This window comes from Rattus rattus, chromosome 3 (genome assembly GCF_011064425.1).
Source record: "Rattus rattus isolate New Zealand chromosome 3, Rrattus_CSIRO_v1, whole genome shotgun sequence".
NCBI lineage: Eukaryota > Metazoa > Chordata > Mammalia > Rodentia > Muridae > Rattus > Rattus rattus.
Window position 1 is genome coordinate 64,095,612 of NC_046156.1, and position 17,460 is coordinate 64,113,071.

The 17,460-nt window shown below is 50.0% G+C and overlaps 1 protein-coding gene across 2 annotated transcripts in view; it reads right to left on the bottom strand.

The window, feature by feature from the left end:
- The window catches only part of Kcnn3 (potassium calcium-activated channel subfamily N member 3), a 149,309-nt gene that overhangs the window by 95,424 nt on the left and 36,425 nt on the right, over window positions 1-17,460 (bottom strand). For both annotated transcript variants that reach the window (XM_032897952.1, XM_032897953.1), the window contains exon 2: window positions 10,885-10,980. In XM_032897952.1, the coding sequence (XP_032753843.1) occupies window positions 10,885-10,980 (96 nt within the window). The remainder of the gene's footprint in view (window positions 1-10,884; window positions 10,981-17,460) is intronic.

Below are 17,460 nucleotides of genomic sequence, written 5' to 3' on the forward strand. Positions count from 1 at the left end.
GGATACTTCCCTATGGGGTCAGGAAGATCACAAAGGCTCTTAAAACAATATGAGCTATTGCCACGGTTCTTGGTTCCTCCTCCCAAAACTAAATGGTAAGACCCAAGTGCAGGAGATACAACATGCTTTCATTGAAGGACGTAGAAAAATTGGGCAAACTTGAAAACTGTCCTCTGGCTGACTAGCTTCCGTCATGCCAGAAGGTGGAATCCAGGCCAAGCCTGCATGCTACCGTACTGATCTGCCAGAGGAGATGGGCCCACAAGTGCAACGTTGGCACAGAGCTTGTGGCTGTAACCAAGTACTCTGGGATTGGGTTTGAGACTTAGTTCACAGGAAAGAATCTGGACCTGCTGCTGTAAACTGGCCCAAAGTCCATGACTCCTGAGGCCACAGGTCCTAGGGGACAACCTATTACTGTTGTTTCACTAAACGGCATGCTGTTAAACTGTCTTCCAAATAGTTATGCTCATATCCATAGAGTAGGGCTCAGCTTAACGTTAGCCACAGAATCCTCTCTCGGCAGTGGTCATAGTGAATGCAGATATTAATAACTAGTCATAATACTAAGAATCGATCTATACTGAGTGCTCAGTCCTAAATAGGACCCCTATATTTGCACCCCCAAAACAATAGGGTGGAAGGTAAATGGGTATGGGTGGCATACTTCTGAAAATTAGGTCAGCTCTTAGGAGACTGAGGCAGGAAAAGCCAGTTCCAGGCCAGACTGAACTTCCAGGTGAGCCCTTACCTGAGACGAAGAAACAAACAAATACGCACAACATAGCAACACGAACAGTGGATGGGTTAACTCCGACCAAGTCTTAGGTGTTCGAGTCACAGAGTCAGAGATGGCTTTTTCACGGCTCGAGCTTGCCACCCTGGGACTTTGGAGGAGGAGGAGGCTGGAACGGAGAGGTGAGGAAGCCTGGGCACGTATTGTAATTATCTTAAAGGCTTTGAGTAAAGGCCGGCCAGTTTGTGTTTGTAAAAGACTGGAGAGAGGTCTCCTTTAAACCACAAGACACCAGAGCAAAACAGCCTGCCATTTTGATGGCTTTCTACTGCAGCTTTGAGGCTGTTAGCTAGCTGTCCAATTCTGCTTCTGAGAAAGAGGCAAGGCTGTTAAGAGAACGACAAGGTTGTTCAAATAGGCCCCACCAGGAGCCTGGTGACCACGCCCTGTCTGTCACTGTCCTCTGAAGCTCTCAGCCACTTTTCTTCTGTTTTTATCTCCCAGTCACCAAGTGTCCCTCAGCTATGGTACCTTCACAGAATCAGAAGCCCAAAGATCATTTGGCCTGATCTATCTACTTTACAACCACAAAAAAAGAAAGAAAAGAAAGTTGAGCTGTTGGTAACCTATCTGGCTACAGTGACCAACGCTCCAGACATCCTGGACACAGCTCCAGTCCCATGTAATAGCACAGAGCTCACTGGAGCTAGAGCCCTGGGGGTGGGGGAGCAGATAGGAAACCCTTCTCACTCGCTCAGTCCCCCTGTGGGTATGGTGATACTCTGCACTGCTGAAACCTCCTGAACAACACATCCTATGCTCACTCCCTTCACATAGCCCAGGGTGAAGACAAGTGTGTGGTTTCCAAGGCAACCTATATTCAGGTGGATTCAGCAGTCAGCTGCTGGGGCCTGTCTCAAGCCAGTGAGAGGAGAAGAAAAGAGAGAAGTCACCTTCCATTTGCAAACATAATTCCTCCCAAATTAATTTGCCCTGGATCTCTGTCAGGATCTAGGACAGAGGCCTACCACCCTGGACTCCTGGGGCCCAGGAAGCTTTTGGAAAAGTTGGCAAGAGGAATTTGCACGGCTCCAGAGATGATTCTGGGAGGAAAGTGCATACTGTGCAAGCATCAAGCATAAGCACCTGAATTCAGATCCCCAGCCCCCACATCAAAGCTGGGTGTGGCAGCCTTATACACCCGTAACTCTGCAACACGGGCGGATCCTGGAGATTTGCTGGCCAGCGTCCTAGCTGAAACTATGAGAGACCCTGGTTCAAAAGAACGAGAGAATGATAGAGAAAGGTATCCACTGTTGACCTCCAGTCTCCTTGTGTATACACGTAAGTGAGAGCAAACACACACACACACACACACACACACCTCCCCATTCGTCCTCTCCCACAGTTAAAGAGGCATAGTCAGTGGCATACAGCAAGTGGACTTGGGAAGTCTGGACGTGTCTCTCCTGGCTGGGACAAGTCTCAGCATGCCCAGGATGTGGGTTTTCATACTTTTAATAAACACAGCGCACACTGCAGGAAACAGCATGATCCAGGATGCCCATTTCCCAGACACAAACGTGAACATCAGTGCAGACAGCTGAGATGAAGCCTGGCCCTCCCCCTCACCCCAGCTGCCATGGCAGAGCAGGGATCTCAGTACCTATGAGTGGAACAGAGGCAAGAAGTCCTCTGTGAGGCAAAAGGGTTAAACTCAAGTGTTTAAATAATAAATAAAGGCACCGTGTCACATAGAAATTGACCATCAGGGCTGATGTAATCATGGCAATTCATGGCCAGGGGCAGATCTAAGTGAGACATCCTAGGACTGAGGTAGGCTAACCAGAGAGCAGCGGTGGGCAAGACCAGCTCACAAGAGTAACCTACTGAGACCTTTGTCCTTTGGGATACAAAACTCACAGGCCAGAACCTAGCACTGTGGGCTTAGACCAGCCCAGCCTTTTAGAGAAGGGTTTTCTCCACGGAAAGAAGAAAGACTGTGCATCCACCTGAGTTCAGTTCTCTCCCTCACTGTTCCGCCTGCTCTTGCTAAGTCTTGCTATGAGCTAGACAGACATCTCTTAGCTCCAGGACAATCTCTGTCATCCTGGAGCCTACATTCAGGGAAGTGGGGCTGACAAAAGCCAGCAGTTACCACCTACCATTCGGGCATGCGGCAGAGGGCAAAGGGCTAGTGCTAAGTCCCAGACTGGACAGGCACCTTGCCTGGAGACTGGAGGTGGCCAGAGAGGAGGGATTAGCAGGCTCAAAGTAAAGAAGGGGAAGAGGCAGGTCTGTGAGAACACATCCAGATTGCAGAGTACAAGCTAGGTGCAGGGCAACCATCACCACCCCGGCCACGTGCCAGCCGCTGACTCTCCAACCTTCAAAGAAGGTAAACTGGTCTCCTGCTGAAGCCCGAGCATCTGTATTCTTGCCGCTCGCTCTCTCTCTTGCTTTCTCGCTCTCTGGCCTTCTCGCTCTCACTCTGTCCTTTCTCCTTTTACTGAGACATGGCCTCACGCTGTGGCCCAGGCCTCCAGCTCTTGCTCTCCCTGCCTCCTCCTGAATGCTGGGAGTACAACATGGGTGGGTGTCTTCATGGCTGGCTCTCCTCCCTGCTTCCTTCTCTCCAGCCCTAGCAAGTACAGGCTGATCCCAGGATCAGTAGGCCTGCGGTGAGTCCCTGGAACATGCTCCCCCATTTTCTGTTTCTCATGTGTGCTGTGTTCTATCCATGCAGTGCTAATGAAAGTGGAACAGGAGCGGGCGTACACTTGGCAGAAGAGGCTGCCACGTGGCGCGTCCTTGTCGGGCTGGATTCCTCCTCAGTGCTAGAACCACCTGAGCCCTGGTCTCCTCGGTGCTGACCAGGATTGAGCTGACGCCCTCAGACCAAGCCAGGATGAGAAACCAGGCTCTGCATACGCCAGGAACTCAGAGCTGGGAGTTCATTTCTTGTGTGTGTGTGTGTGTGTGTGTGTGTGTGTGTGTGTGTGTGTGTGTGTGTGTGTTTTCACATGCATGTGAAGGTCAACATTAGATTTTGTACTTTTTGTGTCAACTTGACACAAGTTAGAGTCATTTTGGAAGAGGGAATCTCAACTGAAAATATTCCCCCACAAGTCTGGCCCATCGGCAAGCCTGTGGTGCATTTTTCTTGATTAATGATTGATGTGGGTAAACCCATCCCCTACAGGGTGGTGCCTGGGTGGGGTAGGAAATCAGGCTGAGCAGACCAGTCAACGATATTCTTCCATGGCATCTGCATTAGCTCTGGTGCCCAGGTTCCTACCTTGAGTTCCTGCCCTGACATCCCTGGAAGATGAACTACAAGCTGTAAGACAAAAATCAATCCTTCCCTCTCCAAGGTGCTGTTGATCGTGGCGTCTTATCACCACGGTAGAAACCCTGACTAAGTCTGCTATCTTTCTTAGTCCCTCCCCACCTCATTCTTTGAAACAATGTCTCTCACTAAAACTGGAGCATTTAAATTTGCCTAACTTGGCTGGCCAGTGAACTCTAGAGATCTACCTTTCTACACACAGACACAAAGATACACGGACACATACAAACACACACAGAAACACACACATATACATACACACATGCTCCCCTCAGAGGTTACAAATAGATCAAGCCCAGTTTTTACATGGGTGCTGGGGATCTAAAATGAGGACCACATGGTTGGCTGGCAAATACTTTACTAACTGAGACATTTCCTCAGCCCCAGAACTAGTACTTCAAATGCATCAATCAAGCAGCCAGGAATTCCACCCTCAGGACTGTCTATGGTGCATCTGCAGAAAATAGAGACAGCCTCTAGCTCCCATGGAAGAAAGGCATAACTTCTTCCTCCTCTTCTTGTAACACTCTGAATAGCTCCAGGCCAACTCTGTCTCCAACATACAAGGTCCCTGCTCCAGGTGATTACAGTGCCAGGTTCACCTCCCTAGGAAACCAACCTAGCCCCTCTGGAAGATGTGCCCCACTGCTTCCTCCTTCCTGCCACATGGACTCATACCTCCCCTTATGGTGCTTAAGACCCTGGGTCAGCTGGCTCAAGGCGGGGATCAACACATCCAGAGGCAGGAGTTTATAACGCGCTCCGATCGTAGGTAAGTAGATGGGCTCAGTGTTATAAATTACAAGTGGGTAAACTCACTAATTTAGAGACATCAGCACAGAATGCAGCTGTTACACCCTTCCTCTTAAGGCCAGGTCACCTCCTAAGTTCAGAATGTGATTTGAGTTCTCTTTTCTCTAGGAAGAGGGAGGCAACAAGCAAGACTGGACTGTCTGTCTGTCCCCTGATGGGAAGATGCCACTAACCTATTTAGCAAAAGGACCCCAAAGAGTCTGCCCCCGAAATGCCTCCTGTATCACACACATCATGTCTTGGCGACAGTACATCGTGACCACTCAGGAGGCCGCTTGGATCTCCTGGACAATTGCACCATAGTGGGTGAGCTGTTTACAATGTAAGCTGTCTCTTGACTATAATTTATGTCCTATCATTTTAAACAAGTTCCCTGACTTCTGAAAAGCCTATTGGTATTTAATAAAGATATCCACTTTTATATACCTAATAAATGAAAATCCTCAGTTTGTGTCCCTTGGGTTCCAAACTCATAAAGTGGAAGGCTCGTCGTATCTTATCACTGTCGTTATGTTTCTGTCACATTAGAGGAAACTAAAGAACTGTGTGGCAGCTTCCGTTAGGACCCGATGAGGAGTAGATAAACCCTGTCCCCCTGAGTCAGCTAATGAAACAACACAAGCTGTAACTGGTGGTGCTTACAGCTTCTACTCAGGGGCTTCGTGATGTGAATTCCCACTGCTGTCCACACCCCAAGTCTAAGCCAGCACCTCCTCCATGGGGCACTCCTCCCTCCCTCTCTGTGGGCTCCTGGGTCAGAGGTAACCCCCTAGTTATTCCCTCTCCTTTTCAGCGGGCTCCTTGCTGGTAGCCCACAAACACACATCTCCAGTCCGCAAAGGCAGACAGACCACCTGTGTTCCCTGCCGCCACCTGTTCGCTCTGCCCCCCCACCTACACTGCCATTCCCAGTGACTGTCGTGACAGGGAACAAGTTAAAGCGAGGACGGTGTGTTCTTCAGCCCTGCCCTCTACACAGCAGAAGCAACAGCTCCTTCCTGTCCTCCCTCCTTGTAATCTTTAACAGTCTTCTAGCAGCTCCTCCCCCACCTACTTATCACCTGTCAAGGTTCCTCTGGGGACTCTGCCCTGCTCCCTTCTTTTATCTCTCTGGCCCTGCACATCCATCCCTAACTACTCGACATCATTAGCTCCCGTTCCCACGCTGAAGGCAGCCAGAGGCCCCCTCCTATGCCAGAGTCGAACCCAACACCAGACCTACCTTGACCTCCTTCTGTGTTTTCAGTTTTAATGAATGGCGCTCTCCAGCACTGAGTTCTCCGAGCAATTGGGAGACTCCTTTCTCCCTGCCGAGAATGTAACCACCCTAATTGGTAACCAAGTCTTGTCGTTTCTGTTCGCTCAGCATCTCTAATACATGTTCCCTCCTCCGTCCCCATTCCTGCACTCATCCTGGTCAGACATCACTATCCGTCACCTGGATGTAGTAATCACCTTCTAACTGTCTTCCTGCCTCTGAAATCCACTCTTCTAACACTTGCAGGCAACTGCAGAGTATGTCTAAAATGTAAATATCCTCAGCTTGACAGCTTTCTGTAAGTCCTGCTGCTGACTTTCAAAACCCCTTAGCAAGACAAACAGGTGCCACTGGGCCTGCCCACCTTCCACAATGGAGACACCCCCCCCCAACCCACACACTGCCCAAGACCTTAGCCTTGAGACATTCTGAATGGACATGAAGTTTTCACTCCTGGGCTTTTATTTATTCTATGATTTCCTTCTGTTTGGGATACTGTGGCAGTTTGAGTGAGAATGTTCCCCATAGGCTCATATATTTGAATGCTTAGTCATCAGGAAAAAGCACTTAATTTAAGAATTAAGAGGTGTGGCCTTGTTGGAGTAGGTGTGGTCTTGTTGGAGGAAGTTTGTCCTCGAGCATGGGCTTTGAGTTTTCATGCCAGGCCTCTCTCTGTCTCTGTCTCCCTCCCCCTCCCCCTTCCTCTCCCTCTTCCTCTCCCTCCCCTTCCCCTTCCCTCCCCCCAGCTCTGTCCTACCCTCAGATCAGGATGTGGCTCTCAGCTACTGCTCCAGTGCCTTGTGAGCTGCCATGCTCCCCACCCTGATGATAATGGACTTTAAGCCTCTGAAACGGTAAGCAAGCCCCCATTTAAATGCTTTATTTTATGAGCTGCCTTGGTCTTGGTGTCTCTTCACAGCAATGGAACAGTGTCTGAGACAGACAGCCTTCCCACCATGTGGGCAAGTCATCCAGGGCCTCATCTGAGCTGAAATTTTGTAATGTCCAAATGTCCTGCACGACGGTCTTTGTGGTAGGGACTACCACTAGTCTGACTTTTCGGAAGGAAATACAGTAAAAGAGAGTTTTAAAAAAAGCACTTCTAAAGGTCACCTACCCTAACCACCCTAACCCTAAAAGGTGACAGAGCCTGGCCTGAACCCAAGCTGGGCTGCTCTGACATCCAGGTTATCAGAAGCCTGGTAGCCTGCTTTCAAGGATAGCACCAGACACAGTCGAGGCTCAACCCCAGGAGTGGTGACGATGATATCAGGGTTTCTAGGGATAAGAGCTCCTCACTGGCGGTGCCCAGGGTGGCCTCACAAACCCCTGCTGAATAACGGAGCTGGCTGGGCTACGGAGAACAGGGCAGGCTGGCTACCAGGAGAGTCGCCATGTCCAGTGCCCTCTGCATAAAGCAGGGGCACACCAAGGGCATCTCAGGCGCAGACACAGGAGTGCCATGTCTGTGGACAAGCATGACTTCCAGTTCCATTTTAGTGAGCGTCCAAATTGCACAGCTTTTGCCTTTCCTTTCTTCTCAGAATACACTGGCCTGGGGGATAAAAGGTACCTGAGTCTTTCACAGCTCCATTCTGAAAAATGCCACAAAAGATGAAAGCTGGGGCAAGGCAGGGTGAGCATCTTCAACAACGGAAGTGACCCATGGCAACCTGGCTCTGTCCTTGATGCTCTAAGGACAGAAGGGGGGATGCTGAGAGCAAGCTCCTCTCAGCAGAACAGGGTGCCTTCTGGATGCACGCTGTCACTGGTAGGTGCTCCTCCCCGAGCCATTACTGTAGCTGTCAGCTCCATTACTGTAGCACTCAGACAGCCCGGCAGGCCGTGTGCTAGCTTGGTGGCCACAGGAGATGAGACAGCCACAGCCTTCCCACCCTGCTCACAGCAGCAGCAGCAGCTGGCCTGCCCCAGGAAAGCATTCCCATTGTTTCCCCTGGAAACTGTCAGTCACACAGGGGACAGCTCCTCCCCACACACTCAGAAACCAGGGCCTTGGAGGATGAGAAACCACGCTTAGACTGGGCCATTTAAAACCAGGGGTCTGGGACCCTGATAACTGGACGAGGAAACTGAGGTCCAAGACCGCAAGCAAAACAGTAATAAAACTGGTTTTAGAAACTAGAGTTCTGCAGTCCAGAACTGTCCTTTCCAGCTTTTTCAGGCATTGAATATTTTGCGAAATGCAAACATTAATGACATCTATGCCTTGGAAGTGATCAAGAAAGCCGTTGTGCAGAAAACGGTAGCCAGGTGAGCACGGATGGGAACACCTCTCTTGCTGACTCTCTGCCCAAACCATTTATATTCCCTTCAGGAAGGAGACAAGAGACAGCACACACAGCTGTAGGGAGCGTGTGAGTTGTTAAGGTGAAGATGCCGCCATAACGTCCCTTGGGAGTCAGTGGGGACAGTATGATGAAGGTCTGGGTCAGGGATACAGGAGGAGAGCCAGACACTTGTAGCCCTGGGCAGCAGTGCTAGTGACCACGAGGCTGGCTCCCCTGGCGTAATCCAAAATGCAGCCAGAAGTTAGAGGACAGCCGTGTGTGGAATGAGAAGGGGAGTGAAGTTTCCAATTCTAGAAACCGCACTCTTCTCTGTACCATCCCCGCACCGCTTAGATTCAGCAGGGTGGGTGACGGGACTCCCGTTCTTTGGGTGGGAAACTGAGGATTTATTATCATCCCAAGGTCATCCAACCTGCAGTATCTGAGGCAGGAGTCAAAGTCACTCTTCAGTCTGAGCGTAGCTCAGCATCGGATCACTGGCCAGACGAGCACAGAGCCTGCGGTCCATCCCAGAACAACACATAAGAGTATTACATATAATCCATGAAAAAGACCAAAGCCACCCATTTCACCTGGTTTCTGTAAAAGTGTGAGTGTTGAGCCAGTGTAAGTTACCCAGAGAGCATGGTTAAGGCTGGAACAGAATGGTCCGAAAGCTGAGAGTGGGCTAAACAGTCTGCCAGCAGCCTGGCCCTGCCCCCCAAGACCAAAGGCTCATTGCGGTTGAACTATGTCAGGTCTGCCAACCTGAAGCAGGGAAGAGGACGGATCCTAGGAGAACCAGAGACCTTACTCCTTCCTCACAATGCCTGGAGCGGAAATAGAAAGGGAAGGTGTCTGGGAGGACCTCCGTGTGCTTAGAAACTGCCCGCTGCCCCTCCTCCCAACCCCGGGTGCAGCTGAATTTTGATTCTTCTTTTTCAATCTGGTCTGACGACTTCCCACCCAGTTTCTCTACAGATGAAACCATGAGGACGCCCAAGGGTTGAAGAGTCTCAGGACTCCACCCCCACGCCACCCCAGCTGGCTCCAGGCAGGGCAGAACATGGGCTGAAGCTGATGACATGGCCCTTTGGTCATCTTCACTTATGCTACTGGATCCTTTCAGAGATTCGCTGGACAAAGTTCAGAAGCTTTGCCCAGTTAGAACTCTATGAAGAAATTTGCCTAGTAACCTCTGTACTTGGCCTCCAAGTAGAGCCCAATCTAAGTACACAAGACTGCACAAAAGCTAGGGTCCAGCCTCTAAATGGGTGTCCTCATGTCACTGGTGTATTGAGCGTCCTATAGTCAGGCCTACAGAAGACCTACAGTCAAAACCACTGCATACATCTAGCCACAGTAACTCCAGAACTTGGCTAGAAGCTGGGTCCCTCTCAGGGACCAGAAGGCTACCCATGATACCTCTGTGTCAGGACAACAAGAACAGAAGGACCTAAGCTTACCAGCATGTCAGCTAGCATTTACACATACACACAACCTTGTTACCCTACCCTCACACGAGCCCAGCAAAGTTGGAATAAAGCTTCCTTGTTCCAGGTGAGAAGGCTGAGACCCAGAAACACCCAGCAAGAAGAAGTCCTGACCAAAACTTGACCCCAGTCTTTCTGACTCTTGAGTTCTGGTCTTCGTCAGTCTCTTCCTGCTGCCCAGATGTGACTCTGTCTATGCTCCTCTGACCAGAGGACAGAGGGAGTATCCAGATTCACACGCACATGATTAGAAACATCTGGATATCTTGGATGACCTGGGTCAGCAGTGAGCAGATCAGTCTGCAGGCCGGGTGGGGGTGAGACAACTCACTGCCACAGAGGATGCTGGGGTCCACTCAATCTTACGCTAGGCTCATAGTCCACGTTGAGCCAATCTCCCTACATATCAGCCAAGTTGGAAGAATACCCAGATGTTCAGGAAATATTTCCCAGAGTACTGAATCAATCCTAGGCAGCCAGAAAGAGAGGCCCCACCACAACCACATCACACAACTCTAGCTAGAAAATGGCAGATCCCAGCCTGGTGTCTTCAGAGGAAGAGTCTCCACATTCAAAACTGCAGGGTCCCTGCTGGTGTTTGAGGCAGTGTGTGTGTGTGTGTGTGTGTGTGTGTGTGTGTGTGTGTGTGTGTGTGTGTGTGTGTGTGTGAATTTGTGTGTGCACGTGCATGCTTCTGTACATGTGTATCCACACACACAACCCCCAGTCATGAAGACATATGCGCATTCATGAGGCCGCCTCAGAGGAAATAATGTCTAGTTGTTCTAGGGTCACAGGATAGCCTCAAGACACCCTCTGTGAAGATCCAAAGAGAAGATTTCAGACACCATCTGGTGGGGTCTCTCAGGTTGGGCTGAGGGTGGGTGGGTTCAGCCCAGACCGAGGCAGAAGGGTGGGCTACTACCTGAAGTCGGGGGAGGACATACCTGTACTTCCCTTGTGTGGTAGGCGATGATCAAACCAAGCAGGATGATGGTGGATAAACTGATAAGGCATTTCAGGGCCAACGAAAACATGGAATCCTGCAGGAAAGAGGGAGAGAGAGTTAGGGGGCCGGGCAGAAAGCATCACTTGAAAGGGGTGTAGCAGGAAACAGCAGGGCAGAGGACAGACCATCCCCAGTTCCTCCTAGGAGCCGGGTGGGGCAGTTAGCCTGAGCCTAGGCTGCCCGTTCTGAGCCTTTGCTCTTAAGGAGAAAACATCCTCGCTTTCCCAGAATGACCCCACTGGGGCACAGTGTTTTATGTATGTGATACCTGGCTAGATCCTAGTTACTGATGTGTAGAATATTTGCCTCCACACTCATAAGTCATTTGGGTGTAGTTCTTTTTTGGGCCACTGTTATATGGTTTGGGTGTCCATGACAGCTTGTGTTTCTAGCTTAACACAAACCAGAAGATTCTTAGGCCCCTCTTGTCCCTGGCTATGAAGAGCTCTATCAGGAATAAATCAGAATGTCCTGGCACCTTCTCTGTGTCCTAGCTCAAGGAGAGGGCAGGAGAGGGGGACAAGAACAGCAGAAGAGTCGCTGGATAGGGGGCCAGCAAAGGAGCAGAAAGAGGTCCAGGGCAGGGGAAGGTTGTGGTGGCCTCCTGGTCAGGGCAGAGGCTGCTCCCTGTGACTTCAGCCCAGGTGGCTTAGGGGGCTGTAGTCTGTGCATACGCTCCTTGGCCGTCTGCTGAGTCCAGAACTTGCCCCAGCTACTCAGAGCTGTGTAACCATCATGGTACCGGCAGCAGCTCGGCTCAGTGAGTGCCGGCTGCCAGCACTTTTCGCCCTTTTCAATCAGAGTGTCTAGTCAGGACTTGCCATACTCCTGAGTGTGTCTGGAAGAGCTACCCCCAGTCATAAAGGAACAAAGGAAGAGCCCTGAGCAAAGGCAGCTGATAGGTCAAGCAGAATTTCCAGCACCACCGTGTGGGCTCTCTACATGGTCTGAGAGCCGAGGAAGGCAACAGAAACAGTGCTATCTTTCGAGGTAATCAATAATGCACAATTTCTGCACACCCCATCTACATAGCATGCCCATGGGGGTGAATGTCTTATGCCAGAGTTCAGAGTCAGAGCCCCAGACCCCTAAGCCAGAGCACAGCTCATTTCCCTAGACCAACTCTCCACCAGGAAACAGGAATGCTCTTGAAAATGTTCCTTACGCAGACCCAAATGGCAGATCAAGACAAGAGACCAAAACCCAATCAGGCAAGCAAGACTCACTGTAGTTTTCTATATAGAGCAGTTATGGTTCTGCGCAACTATGGTGCCTTGCAAAAATAACTAGAAAAGGACTAAGGCTCTTACCACATAGAACTGCACAATGTTTGAGGTGACGGGGGTGCTTAACAAGGTGATATGATAATCACACACCAATACACAGTCCCAGACTCTAACGGAACTCCCATGACGGTGTACAAATACTATGTCTCAGTTAAAACAACTAAGATAACAATGGAAGATGTTTCGACAGCGAGGTATGATTAATTGCCAGAGGATACTATGGGAGAATTGAAAGGGCTTAGGGGAGGGAGACGTCCCTCACGGGCAGAGGTGAAAGGTATTTGGGAGCTGCAAGGCAAGGTTCTACGGTCCAACATGGCAGCTACAGTTAAGAGGACAGCTTGATGCTTGGATCCAGGACTTGCAGGTGCCAGTGCTAACCCTCTCCCCTGCCGGCTGTGGACTGAGATAGAGCGGGAGCTGCTCTCTCTCATGCGTCTAGCCATTCCACAACTCATCTCTTCGATATGGCTATTGAGACCAATTTTAAGTCAGGCACAAATTAGCCCTGAAGTGACAAGGGAGAACCAGGGAGATAACTCATGTGTTCATTTACTCGCGCTTTGGTTCCCTGTGTGTTTGGCTGCTGTAGTATCTGTGGTTGTGCACAGGTAATAGCAGGTGTGTGCATGCACTACAGCCCTCGCGTGGGAGCCAGAGGACAACCTTTGGAGGTCGGTTCTCTCCTTCCACCTCCACGTGAGGTCCAGGGATTGAACTCAGATCATCACAACTGCTTTTGCCTGTGACCCCATCTCCCCAAGACCCCATTATGTTGTTTTCTCAGACAAGGTCTGGTTATGCAAGCTCGCCACCTTCCAACTTCAGCATCCCAAGTTCTAATTCACTTAATTTGGCAAAATTTTCAACCAGTTCTTGCCTGAATACCTGTTGGATACACCACCGTGTGGTCCATGCTGGGGGATAGAGAGGGCCCTGCGCACAAGAAGTTTTCAAGTTTGTCTTCTTGCACAAACTCTCGCTTGCACTATGTGATCTAGCTGTGGAGAAGCGTGTACATTCTGTACTACCCAAAAGCAGACAAAGGGGTGTAGCTCAGTGGTCGTATAGCTCAGTGGAAGAGGAGCACCAGGCACACAGGCCCAGGTTCCATCCCCAGCACTGAGACTCTTTATCATCTGCCATGATCTTCAGAATTCTGAGGACTCTGGAGTACCTCCTTGAGCTCACATATATAGGGGTTCCTTGGGGAGTCCTGGTATTTTGCTGATGCAATGTGGGCACCAAGGAAAAGAGAGCATAGGTCTGACCCTCCAGAAGTTTCCAACCTTTGAAAGCTTACTTGATGCTGATCCCAGACCTAGCTGGGGCTGAAAAAGAAGAGGGAAAAAAAAAGGCTGGAAGCTCAGGGACACTCGGGTTGATGTGGGACCAGATGAATTTCCCTACCGGAAAGAGCTGGGATAGCTCATAGTGCTTTCCAGCCAGAAGTGACCATAAGGTCCTTGTCAGTGGGGTCCAAAGGCATGTGGGGAGCATCACGCCCACCCCAGGAAGGCTTGTGACCAGTGGCACACTTCCACCTTCATTTCATTTTCTTGGCAGAAATTAGCTAAAATCAGCCTCTAAGTATATATCCATCATTTTTGGGGGAAGAGGTAAAAGGCCGGGGGCCAGACGCTGTCTCCTCTCCTTTAAGCCTCTTCCGTTTCTTCCCAAAGTTGATGCTTTTCCATTAAAAGGCAGCTCCCAGCTGCTCGGCGGTTTTGCCTGGTGCAGCCTGCTGGGCCAGCAGCGGCCTGCAGAGAGGCAGAGCTGTACCCTGGACTAATGGAGAGTTACGTACAGCCTTGAGATCTCACCACCTGGAAAAATATGTCGAGGAAGTCTAACTGGACCTGGACCATTTTCCATTTGCTAAAATGTCGAATTATCCTCTTTTCCACCTGAACTCCACTGACACGACCCTTCGGGTGACACTAATGACACAGGCTGACTAATTAGTCACCAAACACCACATGGCGGGGCACCTGCCATACCCGCTGTGCCCCAACACACTCCACCTGGGACCTTAAAATTGACTCACTGGCCGGGAGGAGTCCCATGGCCAACTGGTCAACCCTTCTCCCCTATGTTTTTAAAAACAAGGAAATAATCCTCAGCATGCAGAATACATAGGACACACCCCCATTGATAAAGGATCGTATTTATATATAAAGACTCTACTTTTAGTTTTTAAATGTGAATGTAAGAGGGGTGCGTGTGAATGGTGAACGCAGCACCCAGAGTCTGGAAGAGGGAGTCAGATTCCCAGCCAGGTTACAGGCAGTGTTAACCTCCCAGTGTGGCTGCTGGGAGCCACATTCTAGTTCCCTGCAAAAGCAGGGTGCACTCTTAATGGCTGGGCCGTCTCTCCAGCACCTATGGGGGCGCGGGGGCGTCTTTAAGTCCATCTAGTCCTACAGGCTTATGGATGTGCAAGTGGCTCAGACCATCTGAGGCCACCAGCGATGGACACCAATACAGCCCTGAAGATGGAGAGATCTGAAGACATGGAGAGAAATTGTGATAGAATATTAACTGAGAAGCTTTGAGCTTCAAACCATGTATGTAGCATGGTTTTGATTGTTTTTTTTTTTTAATTTCCCATGTAGAAAAAGATTGAGAAAATATCAATATTCTGCATTATAGGGCGTTTTCTTACCACATTTCTTTCTCTCCTCAAATTATGAATGAGGATATAGCATTTTCTAACTAGAAAGCTTATTTTTAAAAATCTGAGCCATGGACTGCCAGGAGGAGGCTTTGTGCAGTGGAGAGATCCAGCTTTTCCTGTCACGTGCATCGATACCAGGGTGGCTGCAGGGGTGCCTGCAGCCTCAGGTCCATCCCTGTGACAGGGTGAACCACCGAAGCTCCTCTGGGCTTTGAAAGCTCCATTTCACTCACTCCCGCCTATTTCCTAGTGTGGGCTGGAACTGTAACTATTCTCAGACCGAGCAGGAAAATGCACACCAAGGCCACGTGGGAGCATTGGCCTCTTAGTCCCTGAGCTGGGCTTGGGGCCTCCCACCAACTTCAGACCAGTCTTATTGCTTCACAGATTCACAATCTACCTAAACTCACATGATAGCATGCTTATACTATATGGTCCCATCACATATCAATGCCCTGAATCTAAGAGGAACTTAGTAAGTACGTTATAGCTAGTCTTCAGTGAGCCCTGGTCACATCTTACCTCCAGCACGTACCTATCACACAGTTTATCTCACCTCTGATAGAACCTGGTGTTTCCATTTTACTGGAAACATCAGAAGTAAAATACTACTAGTTGGAGAGTTGTTGAAGGGACTGTTCCAAGGTCATGTGATTTTAGCTATGTGCTACATTGTATTTACCCTGCCCTTCAGTGTCCCAGGTACTGTGTGAGACTGTGTGTCTTGTTACCTCAGTGGAGCCTTGGGCTGCATAAGAGACTTCTGGTTGGGTAGGAGACCAAGACTCATTCCTGGAGATGTTCCTACAATGGTCCCTGTCCCACTCCTGGACACAGTCAGAGCTTCACAGGTCTGTGATTGCCCATTGATAATAATCTAGACCAAAGCACTACTACTACATCTCCCACTACTCCACCACCACCACCACCACCACCACCACCACCACCACCACCACCACCACCACCACCACCACCACCACCACCACCACCACTACACTACTACTACAACTACAACTACCACGATCTAACACTACTACTACTACTACTACTACTACTACTACTACTACTACTACTGGCACCTACCATGCAAGGGAGGCATCACGAACTCTCAGGTACAGGGAAACTGAGGTTCCAAGGAGCCTAACTTGTCGAAGGACATAGGCAACAAATAGCAAAGTCAAATTTGAGGGAGCCATGTTGTCACCTAGACCTGTCTTTCCCTCAAGCTCTGAGCCAGCAGCCCTGAGGTCGGGCTCCACTGGCCTCCAGACTCAAAGAGAAGCTGCTCAGGGCGGCTGGGTCCCTTCCTGGGGCTGTGCACAGGGTGATGGAGTGGTTCCCTGGCCCCTGAGCCAGCAGTATAAATTGCTGTCCTGGCTGCCCTGTAGCTTCCAGAGACAAGCCAGAATTGTAATGATTACAGTAGATCTTCCCAGAGACTTTGAAGTTTCTAATGTGCTTTATTGTTTGGAACATTTGGGAGGGCAGAAAATAATGCAGACGGAGTCATGTAGGGGCAGCAACCAAAGTGAAATGTAAGCTTCGTCAACACAGGGACGCACAGGCTCCTTCCCCAGTCAGAGAAATCAGCTCCAAGGCTGTGCATGTGAGCACGCAGCACACGCACATGGCCCATTCATGACTTCTGTCACTGGTTAGAAGCCCTCAAGGGAGAAAGGTGACAGCATCCAGAACCTGTATTTCCCGAATTAAGGTCTGATGTGCCTTCCTGACTTCACCTCGGTTTGTGCATTCGACTTGGGAAATAATTGAGTTAGAAATCTTTTCTGTTTAATAAGGTCAACCTTTGCTTCAATTTCACGGAGCGGCTCCAAGACTGATTGATATTCAGCACTGGCTTCGTACTGTAGCTCTGTAATGGTTGTCCTAATTAGACACTCTTGCTAATTAATGCTATGCAGATTAAGCCAGGCCTTCCTTCCCTGATTCCCCACCCCAGGCCCTTGGCAGGGAAGTCAGCATTCCTGGCTGCTGATCCCCAGAGACACCCCACTTCTCTTCTCTCCCTGGGCCTTTCCTTCTGCACCTAGCCTAGCCTCCCTTTTCCCTGGCTTCCATGCTGCCACTTTCTCCTGACTTTGACTTCTGAACCTTCAGCATCTTGCCTCATTAGACCTTGGCTGGTCTTCCTCCCAGGTGTAGCTGCCTGAGGTCATTGGGGTCATGAGGTCACCTGAGGTCATGCTCGGCCCACCAGCATCCTTAGCATGATGTCTCAACCCATTGTAGGTATTCATGGTCCAGAACAGAATCATAGGAGGGTGAAGCCTACTCAATCCTGCCCTCCTGAGAGCAGGGGAATCTGATGCTGTCATCACAGTGGGAAGGGATGGTCGCTGGGCATTACAAAGGTCTGAGAAACAGTACCAAGAGCCCAGGGACTTCATCAGGAAGAGGGCTTGGAGGTCAGCTCTAGCGTAGCTGTAGAGTGACCAGTAGCCAGGGCTACGTCTAGACAAATGCCTGGCCTTGTGCACTCTCTTCACACCTCAGACCTCCAAGAAAAGAAGGTTCTGGAATTCAAACAACC